General features: G+C 29.1%; 1 protein-coding gene across 1 annotated transcript; it reads right to left on the bottom strand.

Moving 5' to 3' along the window:
- Positions 1-577: 577 nt before the first annotated feature.
- On the bottom strand, positions 578-11,978 carry LOC106685399 (gamma-taxilin). The gene is made up of 9 exons (XM_014428035.2): positions 11,817-11,978; positions 10,934-11,001; positions 10,681-10,851; positions 9,081-9,227; positions 8,126-8,320; positions 5,107-5,235; positions 3,186-3,344; positions 2,515-2,710; positions 578-1,887 (listed from the first exon to the last, which is right to left on the bottom strand). The coding sequence occupies exons 2-9, from the start codon at positions 10,973-10,975 to the stop codon at positions 926-928; spliced, it is 2,001 nt and encodes a 666-aa protein (XP_014283521.1). The 5' UTR covers positions 10,976-11,001; positions 11,817-11,978; the 3' UTR covers positions 578-925.
- Between the last annotated feature and the right edge of the window lie 8,120 nt (positions 11,979-20,098).

The raw sequence follows: 20,098 nt of genomic DNA, 5'->3' as shown, positions 1-20,098 counted from the left end.
TACAATAAAAGAACAACAAATGAATTATAATTTTGCTAAAAATGTGTTGAAAGAGGAGACAAGATAATAAGTGAATTGGTATATCGATAATAATGTACCTTGTGTATGTATTAAAGTACAAGAATTTTAATCCTTTCAAACTTTATATATCCAAAGAAGTTTTTCCTTCTTTTTTTTTTTTTTATAGACTATTTGGGGCCTGAGATGGAAATATTTTTGTAAAACAATGCAGATTCATGTTTGGGGTCAGGAAGGAGATATACTCAAAATAACATAAGATTTTTGGCTGAAATGTCATTTCAAATAATATCTTTATATTTCTAAAAGTCAGTGAAGTTGTCTTTATAAAGGCACATGAAGACATTCTATTATTAAGATTTTGAAAAGATGTAATTGTTTGAATATTTGAAAAATACTTTTGTGCTAAGATTTCTATCTTAGCACAAAAGTATTTTTGAAGAAGAACGTAGTACGAAAGTATTTTTAAGAAGAACCAGTAAATAGAGGGCTTGCATGTTTTTGGATTAATAAATCAAAATTTTTTATTTGAAAATCTTTCCACAATAACAAGAAAATATTAAAACTCACAAATGAAAAAAAAATTTATTACAATTTGTACATAATTATAATTATAGATTGATAAGGTCCAAGATCTTAATACACATCCACAGTACAAAAACTATAATAGGATATTCTACACAGTAGTCAACAAAGACCTAAAAATGAAACACATACTTGGGCCTCATAATAAAAAAATGAAAATTAAAATGTTTAATAGCTAAGCTTGTGGTTATCTACTCTTTTAGAGATCACTTCTTTTTTTTTTAATCATTAAAATGTGGACGGGGGATTGGGGAGTAGGGTAGAATAATAAAGTATTATAACTACACAGGCATTTGAACAAAAATTGTATGAAAAAAAGTTATTATTTCTTCATCTTTCGCTTCTTCTTAGATTTGGATTGTGATGCATCCTCTGGGCTGCTTAGAGTTTTATCAGAATTTACTTCTTGAATAATTCTAGAATTTTCAACTTGAATTTCATCAGAGGAGTTATTGAGATTCTGAGATAAAACATCTCCATTTAGTTGATTTGACACTTTGTCATCGAGAGGTATATCCTCTCTCAATATATTAATACTATCGCCACGATCAGAAGTATCAATTTTTAATACTGTTTCTTCAACGTCTTTTAAAGATTTTTCTGACAGTGATTCCTTTGGTGCATAATCTTCAGTAATATTTGGCAAATTAGGAACATTATTATCAACAATATGACTTTCAACGCTTTTATCCAAGTCTAAAGCTTTAACAGACGAAGTTAAAGAGTTAGTGGTTTTTTGAGAGGGATTTTCAACTATATTCTCATCTGTAGTACATTCTGGTACAGAACTATCACAAGAAATTAACTTTGGTAAGTCGTTTTGTATATCGCCATTTTCAATGTTATCATTGCCATTAATTGGTTTTTCTTCATTATTAGATTTTGAGGAGGAATCTTCTTCTATACTACCTTCAGATAGTCGATTTTCTTTTTTCTCATCACAGTTAGTATTAGCCAAGGCAGCAGAATTTTCTTGAATCACTAAGGTGGTAATGGATTCCTGTTCAAGACTAACATTTTCAGATTCGGTAACTTTGTTATCTATTTCATTTTCTTCACCATCAAGACCTGAACATGCAACTGCTACTTCTTCAGAAGTACTTATAGAGTCTGCACTGTTCAACAGTTCATTGTCATTTTTAATATTAGTTATTATATCATCAGTTGTTTTAGAAGATTCTATGCTCAGAACAGGAGATTTAGGACTGTCGGTAGTGGCTTCTTTAATTTGCGCTTCTAATCTCTGATATTCCTCCTCGCTCAAAGGCTCTCCTTTTTTCTCACCTATACAACAGAAATAATCATAAAAACAAGAAAATACCATTAAATATAAACCAAACAAAAAAAACACAGTAATAATACTAATTATAAAAATATATATATATCTGATTCGTAGGATAACACATAACCTGACTACTATCATATTTTTTGACTGTTTAAATTTTTAAGTACCTTCCTTCCAGTACTATTTATCAGTGAAAACAATCTGAATTAATTAATATTTTCATTTATAGACCAATCTCTGAAAATACTTAGGAATACTGGCCCTGATACCTCCTTAAAAAAAAAAAAAAATAAAAAAAAAAAAAAAAGGAACATCAACTTCATAGGGTGATGTATCAAACAATTTCCAAGATAAGTTTGATACATCATGCTATTCCCATATAACTGCCTTAGGTTTCTTATTGAAATTTAAAAATTAGCCAGTTTAAACTGTTTTTTAAAGTAATAGTTATAGTTCTAACTACTTAATAGTAATAGTTATTACTATTTAAATTTTTTTGATTGCACCCGGACCATATTCCATTTATTAATAATACACACGGTCAATCAGCGATTTTCCAGTTTTTTAAAGAATTTGATAATTGTTTAACATTAGCTAAAGGAAAGAAGAGGAAAATAAAATTATACCTCTTAGCTGCCGACATTGGTCCTGCAGACCTCGACAGATTCCTTGCAATGCAGTCAGTCTTCTAATTGATAAACCCAGAGCTTCATCAGATCTAATTTTGCCTTCTGTCACTTCCGCTAATGTCCTCTGGGCTGCATCATACCTAGATTTCCATGTTGCAGTTTCTTTTTCCAAACGACGTATATGTTTTGTCATCTATGGAATAACATTTATGATTAATATTTTGAAAATTAAACATAAAATACACACTTATTTCAAGGCTTAAAAGATCTGTGTTTTAATTCCTTAAAATAAAACAGAATATCTTACAGGTCAGGTGTTTAAATTAATAGATCAACATCTAAATAGAATAAATTAAAATAAGTAATAAACAGATTTGTGCCAAGTAATAACAGTTCTGGATGAATGGTCTGTATCAACTGTTTAGTCAGATTGTACAATAAATTATATTGTAATTATATCAGTCTATATGTTCGAACTATATCAAAGGCATCGATTGTTTAGTCAGCTTGTACAATCAATTCTATTGTAATCATATCAGTCTATATGTTCTAACTATATCCAAGGCATCGAGAGTTTAGTCAGTTTGTATAATCAATTATATTGTAATTATATCAGTCTATATGTTTTAACTATACAATAAAATATCCACCAAAGTCCAGTTAGTTACCCTTTCCATTTCGGCCTTGAAGTCACCAATAGCAGAATTTGATTGTAATAATGCTTTGTGGAATTCTTCATACTTTTCGGAATACATAGTGATTTGTTCCCTTAGGGCAAGCTCAGAAGCTTTCATTTCACATACTTTCCTTTTATATTCAGCTAATTCCTACAATAAAAAAGTATATTACAATCTGAAACAAATTGAAAAAATAAGCTATATAATACTGGAGTTAACTTATAGGTTACGTAATAAATAGGAAGCCAAGTATATTGGGGCGAGGTTCCCAGAATGCCTGATTCAGAACCGAGAGGATTCGATATCCACCTCAAACAGTTACAGTTAGTATTTGTTTCTTAACACTGTTAAGAAATTAATCTTGACTACTAGGCTCATTTTCTGGACTAGTTCCCCTCATAATTGATATATGTGTGAAGGGTAGCTGATTCAGAAGGCATAATCTCTTTCTTTCAAGCAGAAGGTAATTTATTAATTTACAGCAAACCATATTCTGAGGATTAATACCTTTATAATGTATGTTTTATTATGATAATAATAGTATCACCACTTCAGAAGGGAAAAATCAATAATTTAGTATAGAACAGCATAGGCCGCTTTTCTACGAACCCGAGGTCAAAAAATGCTAATGAATATAACTTTGCACTTGGCAGTTTTATTTGTTTAAATAGACAATTAAGTAGATCAAAAAATCTACGGAGTAGGTTGTAGTTTTCAGTTATACTCAAATTTCCAACAAAGACATAAAAATAACTATTAATAATAAAATGATGAAAAAGTAAGACAAAATCTGCTTAGTTTTTCAAAGTATGTATAAAATATTAAATAAATACCACAAATAATTATGATACTGATTTTTTTGTGTTCTACTTCTGCACAGTATCTAATGGATAGCGGTCCAACAATCAATTTCCATAAATTATTTAAGGAAAAGTTTGTTGACCGCACTAAACAGCAATTAAAAGTCTTTTAAAAACCTTTTTTCCAAACCTCAATTTCAAAAAATGTTCTGGAATGAGGTGTCCCAAATAAGCAAGTAGAGGCAATAATAATGTAATATAAATGAAGGTTTCTAGAATATTATAGAAATCAGCTAATATTTTTAATATGCATCATATTTAATTTTATTCAGAGATTTAAAAAGATTCAAAGTTTAAATGTTTAACATTTTAATATATTTTCATTCAAAATAAAAGTGGTGGACTCAATTTATACTAGAACACTAACATGGCAATACTCATCCCAAACTTCCCTCAAGATACGAGTTAACACCTTTACTGCGGGGGCTCCCCTGGGAAACCACTTTTTTTTTCTTCTTTTTTTTTATATATATTTTCTTTTATTTTAATTTAAATAAGCATTGTATAATTTATAAAATATATTATTTAACCAAATTAAGTTTAATTACCTGTATCTTAACCATGGCGACTATTATCGTCACCTGCATATGCCACTGAATATATGTAAGCAATCAACTGATACATGAATTTCTTGTGGGTTTTTTGTAAACTGAATAAGGACAATGTGAAATAAAACAAAACCAACAAGTAAAATATGTGAAAACATCCAAAATTGGATTAATATGTATATATTGGAAGTGTGTAAAATAAAAGAATGCATTAGTAAATAAATTTATATACTTCAAAAAATAAATTTGATAATAAAAAATATAGGATCAGGCATTTTCAAAATATAGAGGTGCTAAGTAAAGGTGTACACTTGCGGAAGCTAAAGTAGAGGCTGCAATCAGTTAAAACAATTTTGGATCAAACTGATTATCAATCCCCATAATCCCTGAAATTTTCACTAAAATTGGATTAACTATCGATCGATGATGCCTTAATACAAATTTGTTAATTTTCAAGTTATACATAAATATAACCATAATAATACATTCATTGCTATAACTTACAATAAGAAGTTGCTGTTTCTCCTTTTGTAATGTTTCTTTTTCAATATCCATTTCCATCTTTGCTTTAGCAAGTTTTGCATCAGCTAACTGCATTTCGAGTTGCATTTGTTTTGCAAGATTCTCAACATGCTAGAAAAGAGGTCAGAATATACAGAAAAAATAATTTGATAAATATACATTTTATAAATTTCGGTTAAAAAAAAAAAAAAAAAAGATATAGTGAAATTAATAATATTAAATTAATGCTTAGTTGGGTATATTATTAATTGTCAATTGGGGTTTGTCATAGTTCATAGATATTGATATACAAAATACCTCCCTCCCATTGTTACATATGACATGATTGCCAAAAAATAATTCATTAGGGCCTCTTTGCAGTAGCAAGGGCTTAAGATGATATAGGAAACATCATTTTGTCTCTTCTTGTAGCCATACATTACTAAATGAAATGTAGATAATATATAGGTAGAAATGGTGTTAACCGATCTCGGTAATTGAAATAACTGACAAAGTTCCGACTTTTTTAAGATCTTTCCTAAGTTTCAGACCTCAGCTACATTTTTATTTTACATTTAGTGAGTATCCACAAGAGTCTGTTAGTAAGATTCCCATACTATTCCCAACCCCATCTGCAAATACAGAAGTGAAAAGAAAAATAATTTGTGAAATGAAAAACAATGGTAATTGACACCAAAATCACTTAAAAGTTATATGTTATTCAAATTCAAAACATATTCGTTTTAATGGCTATACCTGTGGTTCCCAACCTATTTTGTGGTGGCAGAACCCCTGCATTAACATTTGATACTAATGCTGTGTTTTCAAAAAAAGCTAAGAAGGCTTGGATACCGACATAAAACCTGAGCAAAAATTAAAGAAAGTCTGAGATGATAAGATTCAAAACTATGTCGAGTTGACGTGGAATGACCTATTTCTAAATTATTTTGAGGAACCTCTAGAAGAGACTCAGGAAACTCCAACCTTCCAAAGAAACACGCTTGGGAACCACTGGATTAGACAGTCATAGTAATCAATTATACTTTTCATCCATTTAATATTATAATAATCCTAATTTAAATAAATAAAAAGATTATAGATTTATTAGATTTATACAGTTAAATAAATATTCCTTTAATTAATTGTTTAAGTTATCATTATTTTTATTTTTTCTGATAGTTTTCTTCTGCCTAGAATTTTTAAAGACCTTAAATAATTATTTATAACAAAAATATATGCACCAGTGTAGTAATAGTTTTTAATGTTATAAACATTTTTGTATAACCTGACTATTAGAAGATAATTTTTTTTTTTATTCAAAGAAGCGTTTTCTATTTCTTCCTATATTGAAGTATAAAAGTTAATTCTAATAACAGTAATATTCAAAATAATGGAAACAATTTTTTTGAATAATTGAATCTAAAAATAAATTAATGTTTTGTAACACTATTATTTTTTTTATTTTTCTAGACATAATAATTTAATATTATTTCTTATCAGGAGAATATATTGCTACAATTCTAGATAGAACATACTACCGAGTCTTTTTTTTAAAAATAAGATTCCTAGTTTTTAAATCAAGTGGGATACAAACTTTAGAATAAAAATAATATGTATGTAATAGTAGTTATCCCAGAGTGTATTATTATTTTTTTATTTATTTTTTCTCTATATGGCAACCCCATAAACAGATAGTTTATTTCCTTTATACATGTTCCATGCCATGAAAGGCATACTATATACATTATATGTTTACAATAAAAAAGATGTGAGTATATATAATTGGTTACATTGTTTATAACATTTTTTAAAAAACACATAATTAATTAATAATAAAAAAGAAGAAAGAAAAAAATAATCATCAAACACAACAAGAGATTATAGATTGCCCTTCTATAATTAGTCAGCTGGTCTAAGTCGATTTGTTTTATGAATTTTAACAAGTCTGTCTTAAATTTAGTAAAAAGTATGTGTTCTGGTTCAGGCCAATTTCCTTGTTTCAGTATTACATCTTTTACTAGCTGAACTCTTTGTCAGTCATATAGTTTACATTCATAAAGTATATGTCTGAAATTGTGCACTTGTACATCTTTGTCTCACTTGACAGTCGTCATAATATTAAATTATATAATTATTATGTATAAGAATTAAAGCAAGATATTAATATAGAACTATTGATAAGTTAACCCAACTTTTATAAAATTTACAGTGAATTCCCATTTTTTGTTTCAGGCCATACTACAAAATTCCTGAAATTTCTTATCAGAAAAAGACTGACTTGAGATATAACCATTGCTTGTTTGTAGAATATAAAGTAACTTTTATACACTGGCTCTAATGAAAAATTCAAACTTTTCTCAAATTCACTATAACCGTAAGACAGGTTCCCAACTAATAGCTCAAAATTAACAATTAGTTTCCTAAGCTTGGCTTTAATAATTTGTGGCCTACAGAATAATCAGTAAACAGACTTTAAGAAGTGGTTCCCTGGCTAAAGAAGGAAGAATCAGAGGATAGAGAAGAATGCAGAGTGAAACATGCCTTACCATCCGCCTGAATGAGTTTACTCCAATTTTTCTTACTTCCTCCAACTGCACTACGTCAACTCATCAATATTTGCAATCTTCAATGGCCCCAATTCAAAATTTATTAACCTAATCTAACCATGTATTTTGGCCAGCCATTTATAATCATGTAAATTATTCAATAGATTCCAGAAATGTTTTCGCTTGTCCACTCCCTAGCCTACCTATAGCTCAATAGATTCCTTTCCTTTCAACTAAATTTCTAACATAGAGCCCACTCATAATAACCCGACCAGCACATTCTAAAGTGAAGTAGCACCTGGAAGACAACCAGCCTAAAACCAATGCTCTCTCTACTGTAATGTTACCAAGCTTCGGCTATCCATTACTTACTATCTCCAAGAATTTTCCATTCATATAAATAGCTGATGCTGAGAATGAAAGAAATATCAATTCAACAAATATATTAGGTGCTACAAATTTTCTTATAATTTTACCTGCTCTTTCTTTTCAAACTGATCACAAACTGACTTTAACCTCATGGACATGTCAAGATTGTCATCTCTAAGTTTAGCATTTTTATCACTATTTTGTGCCAATAATGAACCAATTTCTGAGAGCATGGAGTGAAACTTAGCAGCTACCTCTCGTTTCTTTTCTCCTTCTTCTCTCATTTTGAGCATACATTCTTCCTAAAATAAAATTATGATTAATAACAAAATAAAAAAAAGATCTGGTGAATGTATCACTAACAACCAAGTGATGAAATTAATCCTTGTAATTTCCAAACGCTATTTCTTTATTATTCAGAATGACAATCCTCTTACTATATATTTCATATAAGCAAGTGAAAATAAAATCTAACATTGATATACAGAGTTCAATCAAAATCCATAAACAATATTTTTAAAAAGTAGAACTTCCAGTCAGTTAATTTTATATAAAAAGTTGCTGCAACATCTCAGGCATGTTCTTAAATATGTAATTTCAGTTGCATACAAATTTTCATTTTTCAGCTTGGCTGTTCACATACATGGACAATTTTGCGAGACTTGGGGGGCCTGGACTTCAAAATGTGTATTTCCCTCAAAAATTCAAATTTGAAATTTTTCAATACTTCCCTATACTATATATTTCATACATAGGTAAGAGAAAGTCGAATTTGAGGAGGCAGAAAGTGTTTGAAGACAAAACATATGAAATGACACTTGATGACTTGGACTCAGAGGAGGTTAAACATGTATTTCTACTGCAATCTTGGAATTGAAGTTTATCACTATCACAATACTTCTCCCTTACAATATATTTCATATTTAGATAAATGAAAGTAATAAAATTTAATAAAAGTTGAAATAAGATAATCATATTCAGAATAATATTTCTAGAGATGAATAATTAAATAGACTGAGGCTTTGTACATTACAGATTATTAAAAATTTCTTATTTTCAAACCTTTACAGCCTTATTTTGACGTTGCAATTCTCGACACAAATTTTCCAGTCTACTTCGGGTAAGTATTGCTTTACTATGTTCAGCTTGTAACTGCTCTTTTTCTTTTTGAAGTACAGTATTTTTTTTCTCAGCTTGTTTGACAGCATTCTGAAAATAAAAATAAATATAAATTATACTAATGAACTAATTATCAAAAACATTCATTGTCCAATAATGAGAAATATTACAATAAAACTATGGCCTCCAAAGAAAAACAAATTTATACAGTCATAAGCCTCTAAGTCGAAAAACTCAATATTTCAAAGTCAACCCTTTTTTCCAATCTATTAATACAAAAAATATAAAATCTATGACTCAAAATGAAAATTGCTCGAAAAAAGAAAATCCAGAAAATTGCTGCTGTAGGACAAACCCTTACACTCTATCAGCCGAATTCAGAGGAACTCAATAACTTGAAGTTTCTTGGTCAGATAACCCCTATATTCATTTCTATAGAAAGGTACTATATATTATACATTGTTCAACTTATGAGCTAAAGACATTCTAACGCTTTTGAACTTTATCAGAGTTAGAACAAAATCTATTATATATTTTTCGTCCTTGTATCTATCTCAAAGAAAACTCGACATTGATTTTCAGTAAACTTGAAAATCCTAAAAATGTAATCTCAGAAATATGATAACTCAATGTAAAAATGATCTCTCTTCAACTTGGAATTACTGAGTTTTGAATGTATTTACAAAATATTAAATGTTAATTTCAATGATTGTCACTTAGCAATAATGGTTAAATAATTGTAGTTGAATTTTAAAAATATAATAATGGAGACCCTTAAATTCAGGAGCTAAGAAAGGAATACAGCTGCTCAAATTAAAAACTTCAGAGAATGGTTCAGAACAGATATGTTATGGGGATAGACTGCTAGGTAAGGGGATCACTAGCATCACTAGGATGAGGGAAAAGTTTTAGTGAAAATTTTGTTCCAAAAAAATAAATATAGAATACAGGATTATTCATGCTAAGCGCCAAAATTAGGGAATACATAAAGCAAATCAATAAAAACTGATCATTAAAATGTTAAATACATATTGAAAAGGAACTTTAAGTAGCAGACCCATACTAAGCTATAACAAAGATAACAATATTGAAAACATATTACTGAAGTTTGAACATCAGAAACATCACTAAAGGTATATAAAACAACAAAATGACAGTTTATCATAACATTCCTTATTGATTCAATCATGTAAATGGAGCTTCTTTCTCTCCCTCTTTGATCCATTTAACTGGTATAGAGGAACAAAGTTAACAATTACATAAATATTTGGAATATCTTGTTTATTTGAGAAAGATAACCACTTGATACAGCTTAAAAATATATAAATGGATATTTATTTCTGAAAAATTAGTAATTAATAAGTAACTGACAATTAGTAAAAAAAGGCAGACATTGAGTTGAAAATGAAAGCTCATTAAGGAACAAATGTAATATGTTTAAGCCAGGAGTAAACAAGAAACAAACTAAAACCAGGAACAATAGTTCTTCAGTAAGTTATTTTTTAAAATGGAGAAAGCTTAAATGATTTCTGAGGAATTTTACCTGCAATAGTCTATGATCATTAAACATTTCAGCATATTTTTGGCACATAGCTCCAAGCTTTTCTTCTGTAGTGCCTAAGCTATCAAGAGCTTTCAATACATGATCGACACTCTTATCATCTTTCCTCCGGGTCTTTTCTTCTCTAATACGTTTCATAGCTTTTTCAGCAGCCTTAAAACGCAAGAAAATTAATATAAAAAAATATGACTCTAGTTGAAAAAACAACAATAAGCAACAAACAAATTATAAGTACTTTTTCCTTAGTTTGACTTTCCATTAAAGCTGTCTTGTTCATTTTGTTTATCAGCACATAAATGACTCCTTGAAAAACCCAAAATCAAATAATTGGTAAGATATGAGGGGCTTAACAGTATAAAATATGAAGACAGCAATAAATATTCAAAACGTACCACAGATAGAAAAACAAACTGCGCTTTGGTTTTATAGATAAGATAGGGAAAAGACTTTCTTATGAATAATACTAATCTGTATTTTCATTAAATCACTTAAATTCCAAATCCCCTGATATATTTCAAATAAACAACATACTGGATGAAACAGAACCTTCTCCCACGACCAAAATCCAAAGCCTTCAGTATTTACACGTGGATCTGTGTGTTTTAATACTAAAAGCCGCTAACGGGGAATTCAAACCCACAAAGAATTAAAGAAATATTATTCTAGCTCACAATTACTCTTTTAATAGACCTTTTTCAGAATGATGTTGGTCACAGATGAAAGCGAACATCGGAAAAACAGGAATACAAAAATTAAACTAATTTAAAAACTAAGATAAATAATGATTTCCAACAGATTATATATTTAAGTATTTAGAACAAAAATTGTTTAATATAAAACGTAGCAGAAAATACTTAATTCAAAAATGTATAAGCATACTTCTAATATGGTAATGCAGTTACAGATCACACAATTATTTATCTTCTTTACACCTGCCTTAACTTAATAAGATGATTGTGTAGAAGTTAAATACAATAAAAGGCATGACAATAAGGAAAAAGTAATAATCTATCTTTAATGGAACATGTGCTGAGCTTTTCATTTAGTCATTATTTTCATCACCATGGAAATTAAAAGAAATTAAGCACTACAACTAACAGTAAACTTAAGTAACTTACTTATTAGGTGGTATAAGTAGGTATCAATTGAATGTGACAATCCAAACGGAGCACCTTGTCGAACTAGCACACGAATGAGGTACGGAGAAAAAAAGATGATTATTTTAGATCTAAAGGAGATTAAAAATAGAACATAACAGCGAGACAAGCCATGGGCACTATGTTGTTTGGCTCTTATGTTTTATCAGCTGTCCGAACTTTTGTTCCGGACTTATTTCTTATTGGTATCTCATAATCTCTACTAAGCTCCATGCTGGGAGAGATATATTTAATTTTTGTTTATTAGAGACATTCATCTTTCATTACAAATCTCTTAATATGCTGCAGTTGTTACAAGATATTTGCAATAACCAACTATTCTCTAAGAAATTACGATTGGAGAAATTTTTAAAAATATTATATAAGATTATTTTCATTGTCCTGAAGCTATTTTTTTCAGGACACGTGGTTAGAGACGTTATACTTTATAAAAAGATAAAATTATCCCCTTGTTTAATTTAACTTACCATTATATGAAATATATATTGAGGAAAAGGTGTTGGGATCGCGAAAATATTTCGATTCAAGTTTTGAGGTCCCCTCAGCCCAAATAACGAAGTCCCCCAAATGTTCATGTGTCTGTGAATAGCCTAGCTCAAAAACGAAAATTACCAAACTGAAATTACATATTTAAGGGGAGGGGAGGATATGTCTGGGATCTGACAGAAATCTTTTCGTTAAAATCGACTTGCCGGAAGTGCCACTTAATATAATCGATTTTATACTTTTTTTAAGATTCGTTCCAAAACGATTTTGAATAAAATGTTATATCAGTGTGTGTAGTATTAATGTAAAAGTAACTGTACTTTAATATGAAAATGATCTTATCGTCATTGAAACAGTTCGGGAGGGCTCAAATATCAAATATTCAGAACATCTCCGAAAATACCTTTAATTTTTATATTTAAAATAATTAATCATTTCTCATTGTTAGCAGTAACAAACAATGGATAAAATTGACAAAAAAAAAAAGAAAATTGTTTTTTATCTGACCGGGTGAGACAGAGGAGGAAACAATCTTTTGTTAAACATTGTTATTTTAAAAAATTGACTATCTTTCATTGCTGGTAGTGATAAACAATAGTTGGATATAAACAAAGAAAAATTTTGAAATTTAACTAAAGGAGGAAATAAATGTTTTCATTTTTAAACGGTTGTTGTGAACACAGTCAGATTTTACCTTCACTTACCGATGTATGAAATATATATTAAGGGGAGGTACTGTCATCCTGTAAAATAAAAAAATTGTAATTTTGAAACGTGCAAAGATAGATATCATTAAAAAATAGCTTGTATTTATATTGTGTTTGGAGGTGTGGCATTTGAAATAATGTATTATGATTAAGTAATTAATGATTTATTGAAAAAAAAAAACATTTTTTTCGTTTTTCCTGGAGAAATGGCGAATATGTAAATATTTTATTGAAAATAGATATTACTTTACTAAATATTGTCAGTGATAATAATTACTAAAAAAAAAAAAAAGAAATTGTAAATATACTCCTACTTGTAGGGTAATTAGTATATTTTAGTTTATATTATAGCAGTAAAATATAAAATCATAATTGTTTATAACAGAGTGACATTAATTGTAAAGAATAACCGTATATTTTAGATTAAATTGGATAAATTTATGCTTTTAGCATAATTTATAAAAATGATGCTTTAATAAATATTTGTTTAAGCCTTATTTTATTTATAATATCCAATTTAAAAAAGAAATTAATGTACATTAAAGAGTTAAATTATACTTGAGAAAAAGAAAATGTAAATTTTGTAGTCTATTTTTTATTATTCTAGGTTTAATCTGTAGAATGCAGAGCAGGATATTTTATGTCCATTCCACTACAATTACTACACATTTTTCTTTAATTACAACAACCTCTTCCTTTGTTGTTGATTTTTTAATTACATAAGATCATGAAATGGGATGTACAATATGGTTTTTTTTTGTCATCACGCGTGTTTTATAACTTTGCATTTTAAATTATATAGAAAACCCTATCCCTAAAAGTAAAGATTTTTTTTGTTGGGTCTTGGGTTTTTTTTTTTTTTGTTATCATTGGGTACTATATCCTTTAATCAATTTACCTATCAGCTTCAAACTTTCTCCTGATGAAGCAGATAAGATTACGGAGGTGCTGATTAGAAGAGATTTTCAAACAATAAGCCAGCAGCTTCTTAAAAAAAAAGTTAAGATCAAGAAGAAGTTGGTTGCTCTGTTCAACTAATAACCTAGCTCACATTTTTTTAAAACAAGAAATCCTTCATTTAGTAGATGTAATATGTCAGAAATAAACAATATGCAGTATATCTTCAGTTTTTCGTAAAACCACCTCGCTTACTATGTTGACCGTATGAAACATTGGCATCACGTACACGATACAACTGTGAAACAATACCAACCAGGGTAGGGATAGTTTTAGGCAGTGCAACTTACTGGAGTGACCTCGCTAAAACACATCTCCGGAGGCGATGAATAATTCAAAAAAGGATACAGGAGAAAAACAAAACATGCGATGCCGATACGATGATAAGCACGGGGTAATACAGGAAAAGATGCTGCATGAATAAAATCTCGCTAGTAAAGAATTAGAGCTCATTAATATGCCAACCTGTATCGGAGCACTTCTCTATCCAAAGTTTAAACTGACTCATCTTCTCAAATACACCACCGCCAGCGTGGTACTATTGCAAGTACGTGGTATATGTCACATAGGCCAGTTTGACTATGTAAGTGCACATGCATATGCATATGTACCATATATATATATATGGTACTTTTTGTGGTATTAAGTATCTACAATAAAATAACAATATTGTAATGACGCTTTAGTGAACAATTCATGCCCCAGAGTGAAAAAACAAAACAAACAGTTTTATAGAAAAAAGATTATTTTAAACTAATTATTAAGCTCCAAAATGTGTAGTATACAAATTAAGATTAATAAATATAAACATTGCTTACAGTTGTCTATAACTCTGTGTTCTACATAACTGTGAATCCACTAACTCAAATAAGGTTTGTGCCAGAACTGAACAAGAGTGAAATGGAGAAAGGTATATTTGTTTTTCCATTTTGTTCTTTCCAATAGGTAATCTATTTTTATACTAGCAGCTAGAAAGAACGGTTAGGATGTGGAAAATCCAAAATAAAAATGAATCTTAGACAGCAGGTAAAGTGAAAGTAAACAAAAAGGAAAAGGTAACTATGCTGGAGATAAAGCCTATCGAAATTCATCTCATCTAACAAGAGAGTTGGTAGTACCATCACTGTTATTTAAATCTCTACATTAAAATTTAATAAAAGATAATGATATAATATGTTTATTTAAAATATAATAAGTCCATCTTCCTAGTCGCTAATAATAATGTCATTATCGACGGTCAAGCAGTTTTCTCTTTCTTATCTGTTTACTTCCGAATCGAATACTATTTAACAAAACTTGTTTGTTAGTGAAAATAAAATGTTTGGAATCCGCCTTACGGATGTTTACGGAATTCTTGGGTAAGGCTCTCGGGCGCTACCACAATTTATTGATAAAAGGAGGGAAAAAAAAACATTTTCCAACAATACAGATCAAAATACTTTACTTCCCCACTATATTATAAAATATTTTTTCATAAATATTTAGATGAAATAAAATTTTCAAAAATATTTTGTCGATTATGAAGTTGTTATTTTAATGTGTAAAACGCCGAAACAGAACTAACCTTACCTGATAACAAACTTCCATTTTATCAACAGTCCCAATCCTATTACTAATGTAATTGCGTAATTTTTGTCAAATAATATCTAAGACTCACCGTAAATATGAAGATACAATAATTCAAATCAAAATATATATACTTATTTAAATAGTAAAGTTCGAAAAAAGATAAATTTTTCAAATTATTAATCGAATTAATCGTTTACAAGAGCCACCTAAGTCAATTTTTTCCCCCAAAAGACTTCTTTTGTTGAGAAAAATTACTCAATTTAATTAACTTGGGAAAAAAAAAACATGTAATTTATTACATTCCTCCTCCAAACAATAAATAGTAATTGTCGTTCATTCCTTATACAACCTAAGTCAATGACCTAGTAGTTCATGGATACACTATCAAATAACGGAAACAGTAATTGTTGAATTAAATATATATCTGTTGAACCGCAATTCAACGATTGGTTGAAATATTTAAGGAATTTAGTTGTTTAATTACATTATTTTAAGTAATGTAATTAACTTTCTTCAAAATTAGAAATTTAATCATCAACCCTTCATGTGACATAGCTTCCAACTGGTATGAGTAAAATCTTTTTCATTAAATTAATTGAAATTAAATTTAGCCCAGTAGTTTCATTTAGTGTTAGTGGGTTTCACTGATCTGCTGTTTTTATGGATTTTAGGTATGATTTTATGAAGTATATATACGACATTATCATAGATAATCAAATTTTCTAAAAGAATAAGAAAAAAATCGGACAAGTACTAACAATTATACTGATAATTGCTTCCGTTTTTATTTTGATGCGTTCATCGCTGAATATTACCGTAGTTACCACTATCTTTTCTTATAGTACAAGAGCCCAAGAGGGAAGAAAAGTCAGTTATCTCACCCTATTTTTTGATTACTTTAATGAAAACTATGTATAATTAATTACTAGTAAAAATGGATGAGTCTGCCAAGTATAGGTAAGGGGAATAAAAAATGGCGGCTATCTCAAAACGTTAAAAATAATTATTTTTTCATTCGGAGCTCTTTACCTTTAAAACTACCAATGACAATAGAAAATCTAAGAAAACGTCATTTAATGTAGACTATATTTTTTAAAATGTAAGCCCTAATAGAACTATTTACGTTCAATAGTTCTCGACATAGAGCTTTTTAAAAAGTAACATTTCATAAAAGTGTTGTATACAACGTACTGAAAGGTAGTTAGTGAATTTATTTTGAAAAATCTATACCTCAAAAATCATTTGACGTACAGATGTCTGTTAGCACCTAAATTAAAGCTAGTTTAATGGGTTATAAAATAGTTTATGACGTTTATCGTCGTAGGGGTAGTAGTGTTCATGATATTTGCTAAAATAAATTTATTTATACTTGTTTGGAACAATTTTTATTTGCCAAATTTATATTCATATGCGAATATCATAAAGACTACTACCTCTACGAAGTGTCATAAACTACTTTATAGTAATTTAAATTTCCTTTATTTTGAGTGTTGGTAGACATATGTGCGTCTTATGGGTTTAGAGATACATTTTTTCAAAAATCAAACATTTTATACGAACAACTATAAATTAACAGTTTGTGAATTTATTTTGTCAAATATCATACACTACATATACACTGATAAACGTTATAAACTATTTTATAGTAAGTTTTAACTAGCTTTAGTTAGAGTGCTGACAGACATCTGTACGTCCCGCATAGTTCCTGAGATATAGATTTTTCAAAATAAATTAACTAACTACTAATCTTTTAATACATTTTTAAGAAATGTTGCTTTTTAAGAAACTATATCAGAAGAACTATTGGATTACAATTACAATTTACATTTTAGCAAATTTAGTCTACTTTAAATGATGTTTTCTTAGATTTTCTATTGTTGTTGGTAGTTTTAAAGATAAAGAGCTCTGAATGAAAAATTAATTATTTTTAACGTTCAGAGAAATCTGCCATTTAGTATTTTATAAACAATTTTTTTAAAGAATATGTCATTATTATTATTAGTATTATATTTTAAAAATATATTAAATCAATATTTAATAATAATTAAATAAATAAAATAAAAATGACTGAGTAAGATAATAGAATTCTGAGTAAATTTATAATGTCTGAGAGCATTTTCGGACAGTGAAGTAATTTTAGGGAACAAATTTTTCCGTATGAGTGAGGAAAAAGTCCCTATATAAGGCTAATTATTAATTTATTATATTTTTTTTGTTTTGTTTTTTACCTTTTTCTCTGTTATTGTTACTTTTTTTAAAATCTTTTTCTCTGTTATTGTTACTTTCTTTATTATTTAATGTTTATAATTTTTATTCTGATATTTTATTTTATATGGTTCGGTTCGTTATACTTTTACATTTTTTATCCCCCCTAGCTATACCTGGCAGACCAATCAATTTGGATTAGTAATTATACCTAGTTTTCAATTAAGTAATAAAAAATTGGGTGAAATAACTGCCTTTTTTCTCCTTTTGGGCTCTTGTACTATAAGAAAAGATTGCGGCAACTACGGTAATATTCAGAGAACGCATTAAAATAAAAACGGAAGCAATTCTCTGCAATTGTTAATTAAAGAAGAGTAAATTTGCTGAAATATTAACAAATTTACTCTTCTTTAAATGATGTTCTCTTAGATTTTCGAGCGTTGTTGATGGTTTTTAAGATATAGAGCTCCGAATGAAAAATTAAGGTTTTGAAACAGCCACCATTTTTTATTCTCCCTACCTTTATTTAGCAGACTCATCAATTTTGACTAGAAATTATAATAGTTTTCATTAAAGTAATCAAAAATTGGGGTGAAATAACTGTCTTTTTTCCCGGCTGTTGTACTATTATCACTTATTTTAATAATTGTTTATTCGTACTTCTTTTCGTAATATTCGTAATTCTTTTCGATTTATGTTCCTTTTGGAAGCAGTACACTACATATTTATTAATATGAGAAGAAGATGAAGTAAAACTTAATTGTGTTTCTTTATTGGCTACACCCCGGACAACCTTCTCCTCATACGAATCTTCGGTCAACTATTAATACTTCATCTTTCTTAATAAAATGAATACATGAATACTTGGGGGCCACCCATAGCTCAGTGGTTAAGACACAGTCTTACCAATTTGATGTCTATTGGTGGTGCCGGTTCGAATCCGGCCTCTGGGGCGTTGACTTTTTTCATTGAGTGGCGGTCCCACAAAATGAAGAACTTTGACCCCCAACCATCGTTAGGCAGTATAGGACTCCAATGGGAGCCTTGGCCGAAAAAAAAAAAAATGAATACATTTTTTACTTTTATTTTACTACATTCAACATAAAAAGGGTTGAGGCTAAAAGAGACTTTCGATATATTTTGTCGCCTACTATCTATGATTGTCAGTTTCATCGCTTCGGGTGGAACTGATGACAAAGTAGGGCAGCGGTTCCCAATATTTTTTGGCGGGAGAACACTTTTTTGTAGTGGTTGGAAATATGGGGACCCTTTTATTTGATACAAATAGAGTAAAGTTAAGAGAGGCTAGGTTGCCTACACAAAACCTGTTCAAAATTGAAGCAAATCTGAAGTGCTAAGTTTCAAAAAATGTGTTGAGTTCACTTAAGGCTCATCCCTTAGTTATTTCGCGGAACCCCGGTAGAGTCCACTACATTAGGGCCTGTAGACATTGCTTTAGAGACAACCTCCTACAAGTATATGAACTTTCTCTTTAGTAATGGAACGCTAGCAGTAGGTCCCTCAAATTGTTCCGGTAGCACAGGATATTTTTAAACGAAGAACACTTAAAAATAACTGGAACTTTGAGACTGATCCGAAGTGTGTCTTCTACTTAAATAATCCACACAGTGGTTCTCTCATCCTTCTTATTTTCTTAAACGTTAGTTATAAGCTAAATTTCTTGGAATTTAATTTTTTTGTCGAATCTAATAATTATCTTAAACATTTAGATATTAAATCTCCTTAGGATATACTATATTTAATTCAATTACAATGAATACTTCGCAATCGCTAGATTTAAGGATATAGATAAATTAATTGAATGCCATCGAAAGTTTGATATAAATTAATATATTTAGTTATTTGCACATTGGATAAATGATTGAATCAATTGCTTGTTATAATTATTTAGTTTATAGTGGTAAATGACATTATATAATAAAAATATATGATAAAAAATAGAAATACGTTCAACACGACTCAACCAGTCAACAAAACTTGGGAGTGGTTTAGGGCTCTATAAACTGCACCAATGGGCACAAAAAAAATCTTGGCAGTGGTTCAGGACTTTGTAATCTGCACCAAAGCGCATAAATCGAATTAAACAAATCAGATCCGAAGATATAAAATAAACATTTGAATTTTTTTCTTTATTTGACACAAATACTTCAACCTTATCAGGGCATTAAGTCTAAATTTTGCTAATGTAGGTTAAAAGAGCAGACATTCAGCTTCCAACGGTTGTGTTAATGTGGGAATTGGATAAAATATAGAGAAATTACGAACGATTATATGAACAATGGTCACTAGAAAAAAAAA

Source organism: Halyomorpha halys, unplaced genomic scaffold (genome assembly GCF_000696795.3).
Source record: "Halyomorpha halys isolate HHAL.00 unplaced genomic scaffold, Hhal_1.1 Scaffold689.1, whole genome shotgun sequence".
In the NCBI taxonomy this organism is placed as follows: domain Eukaryota; kingdom Metazoa; phylum Arthropoda; class Insecta; order Hemiptera; family Pentatomidae; genus Halyomorpha; species Halyomorpha halys.
The sequence above is the reverse complement of the archived record's forward strand: the minus strand, read 5'-3'. Positions and strand labels throughout refer to the sequence as shown.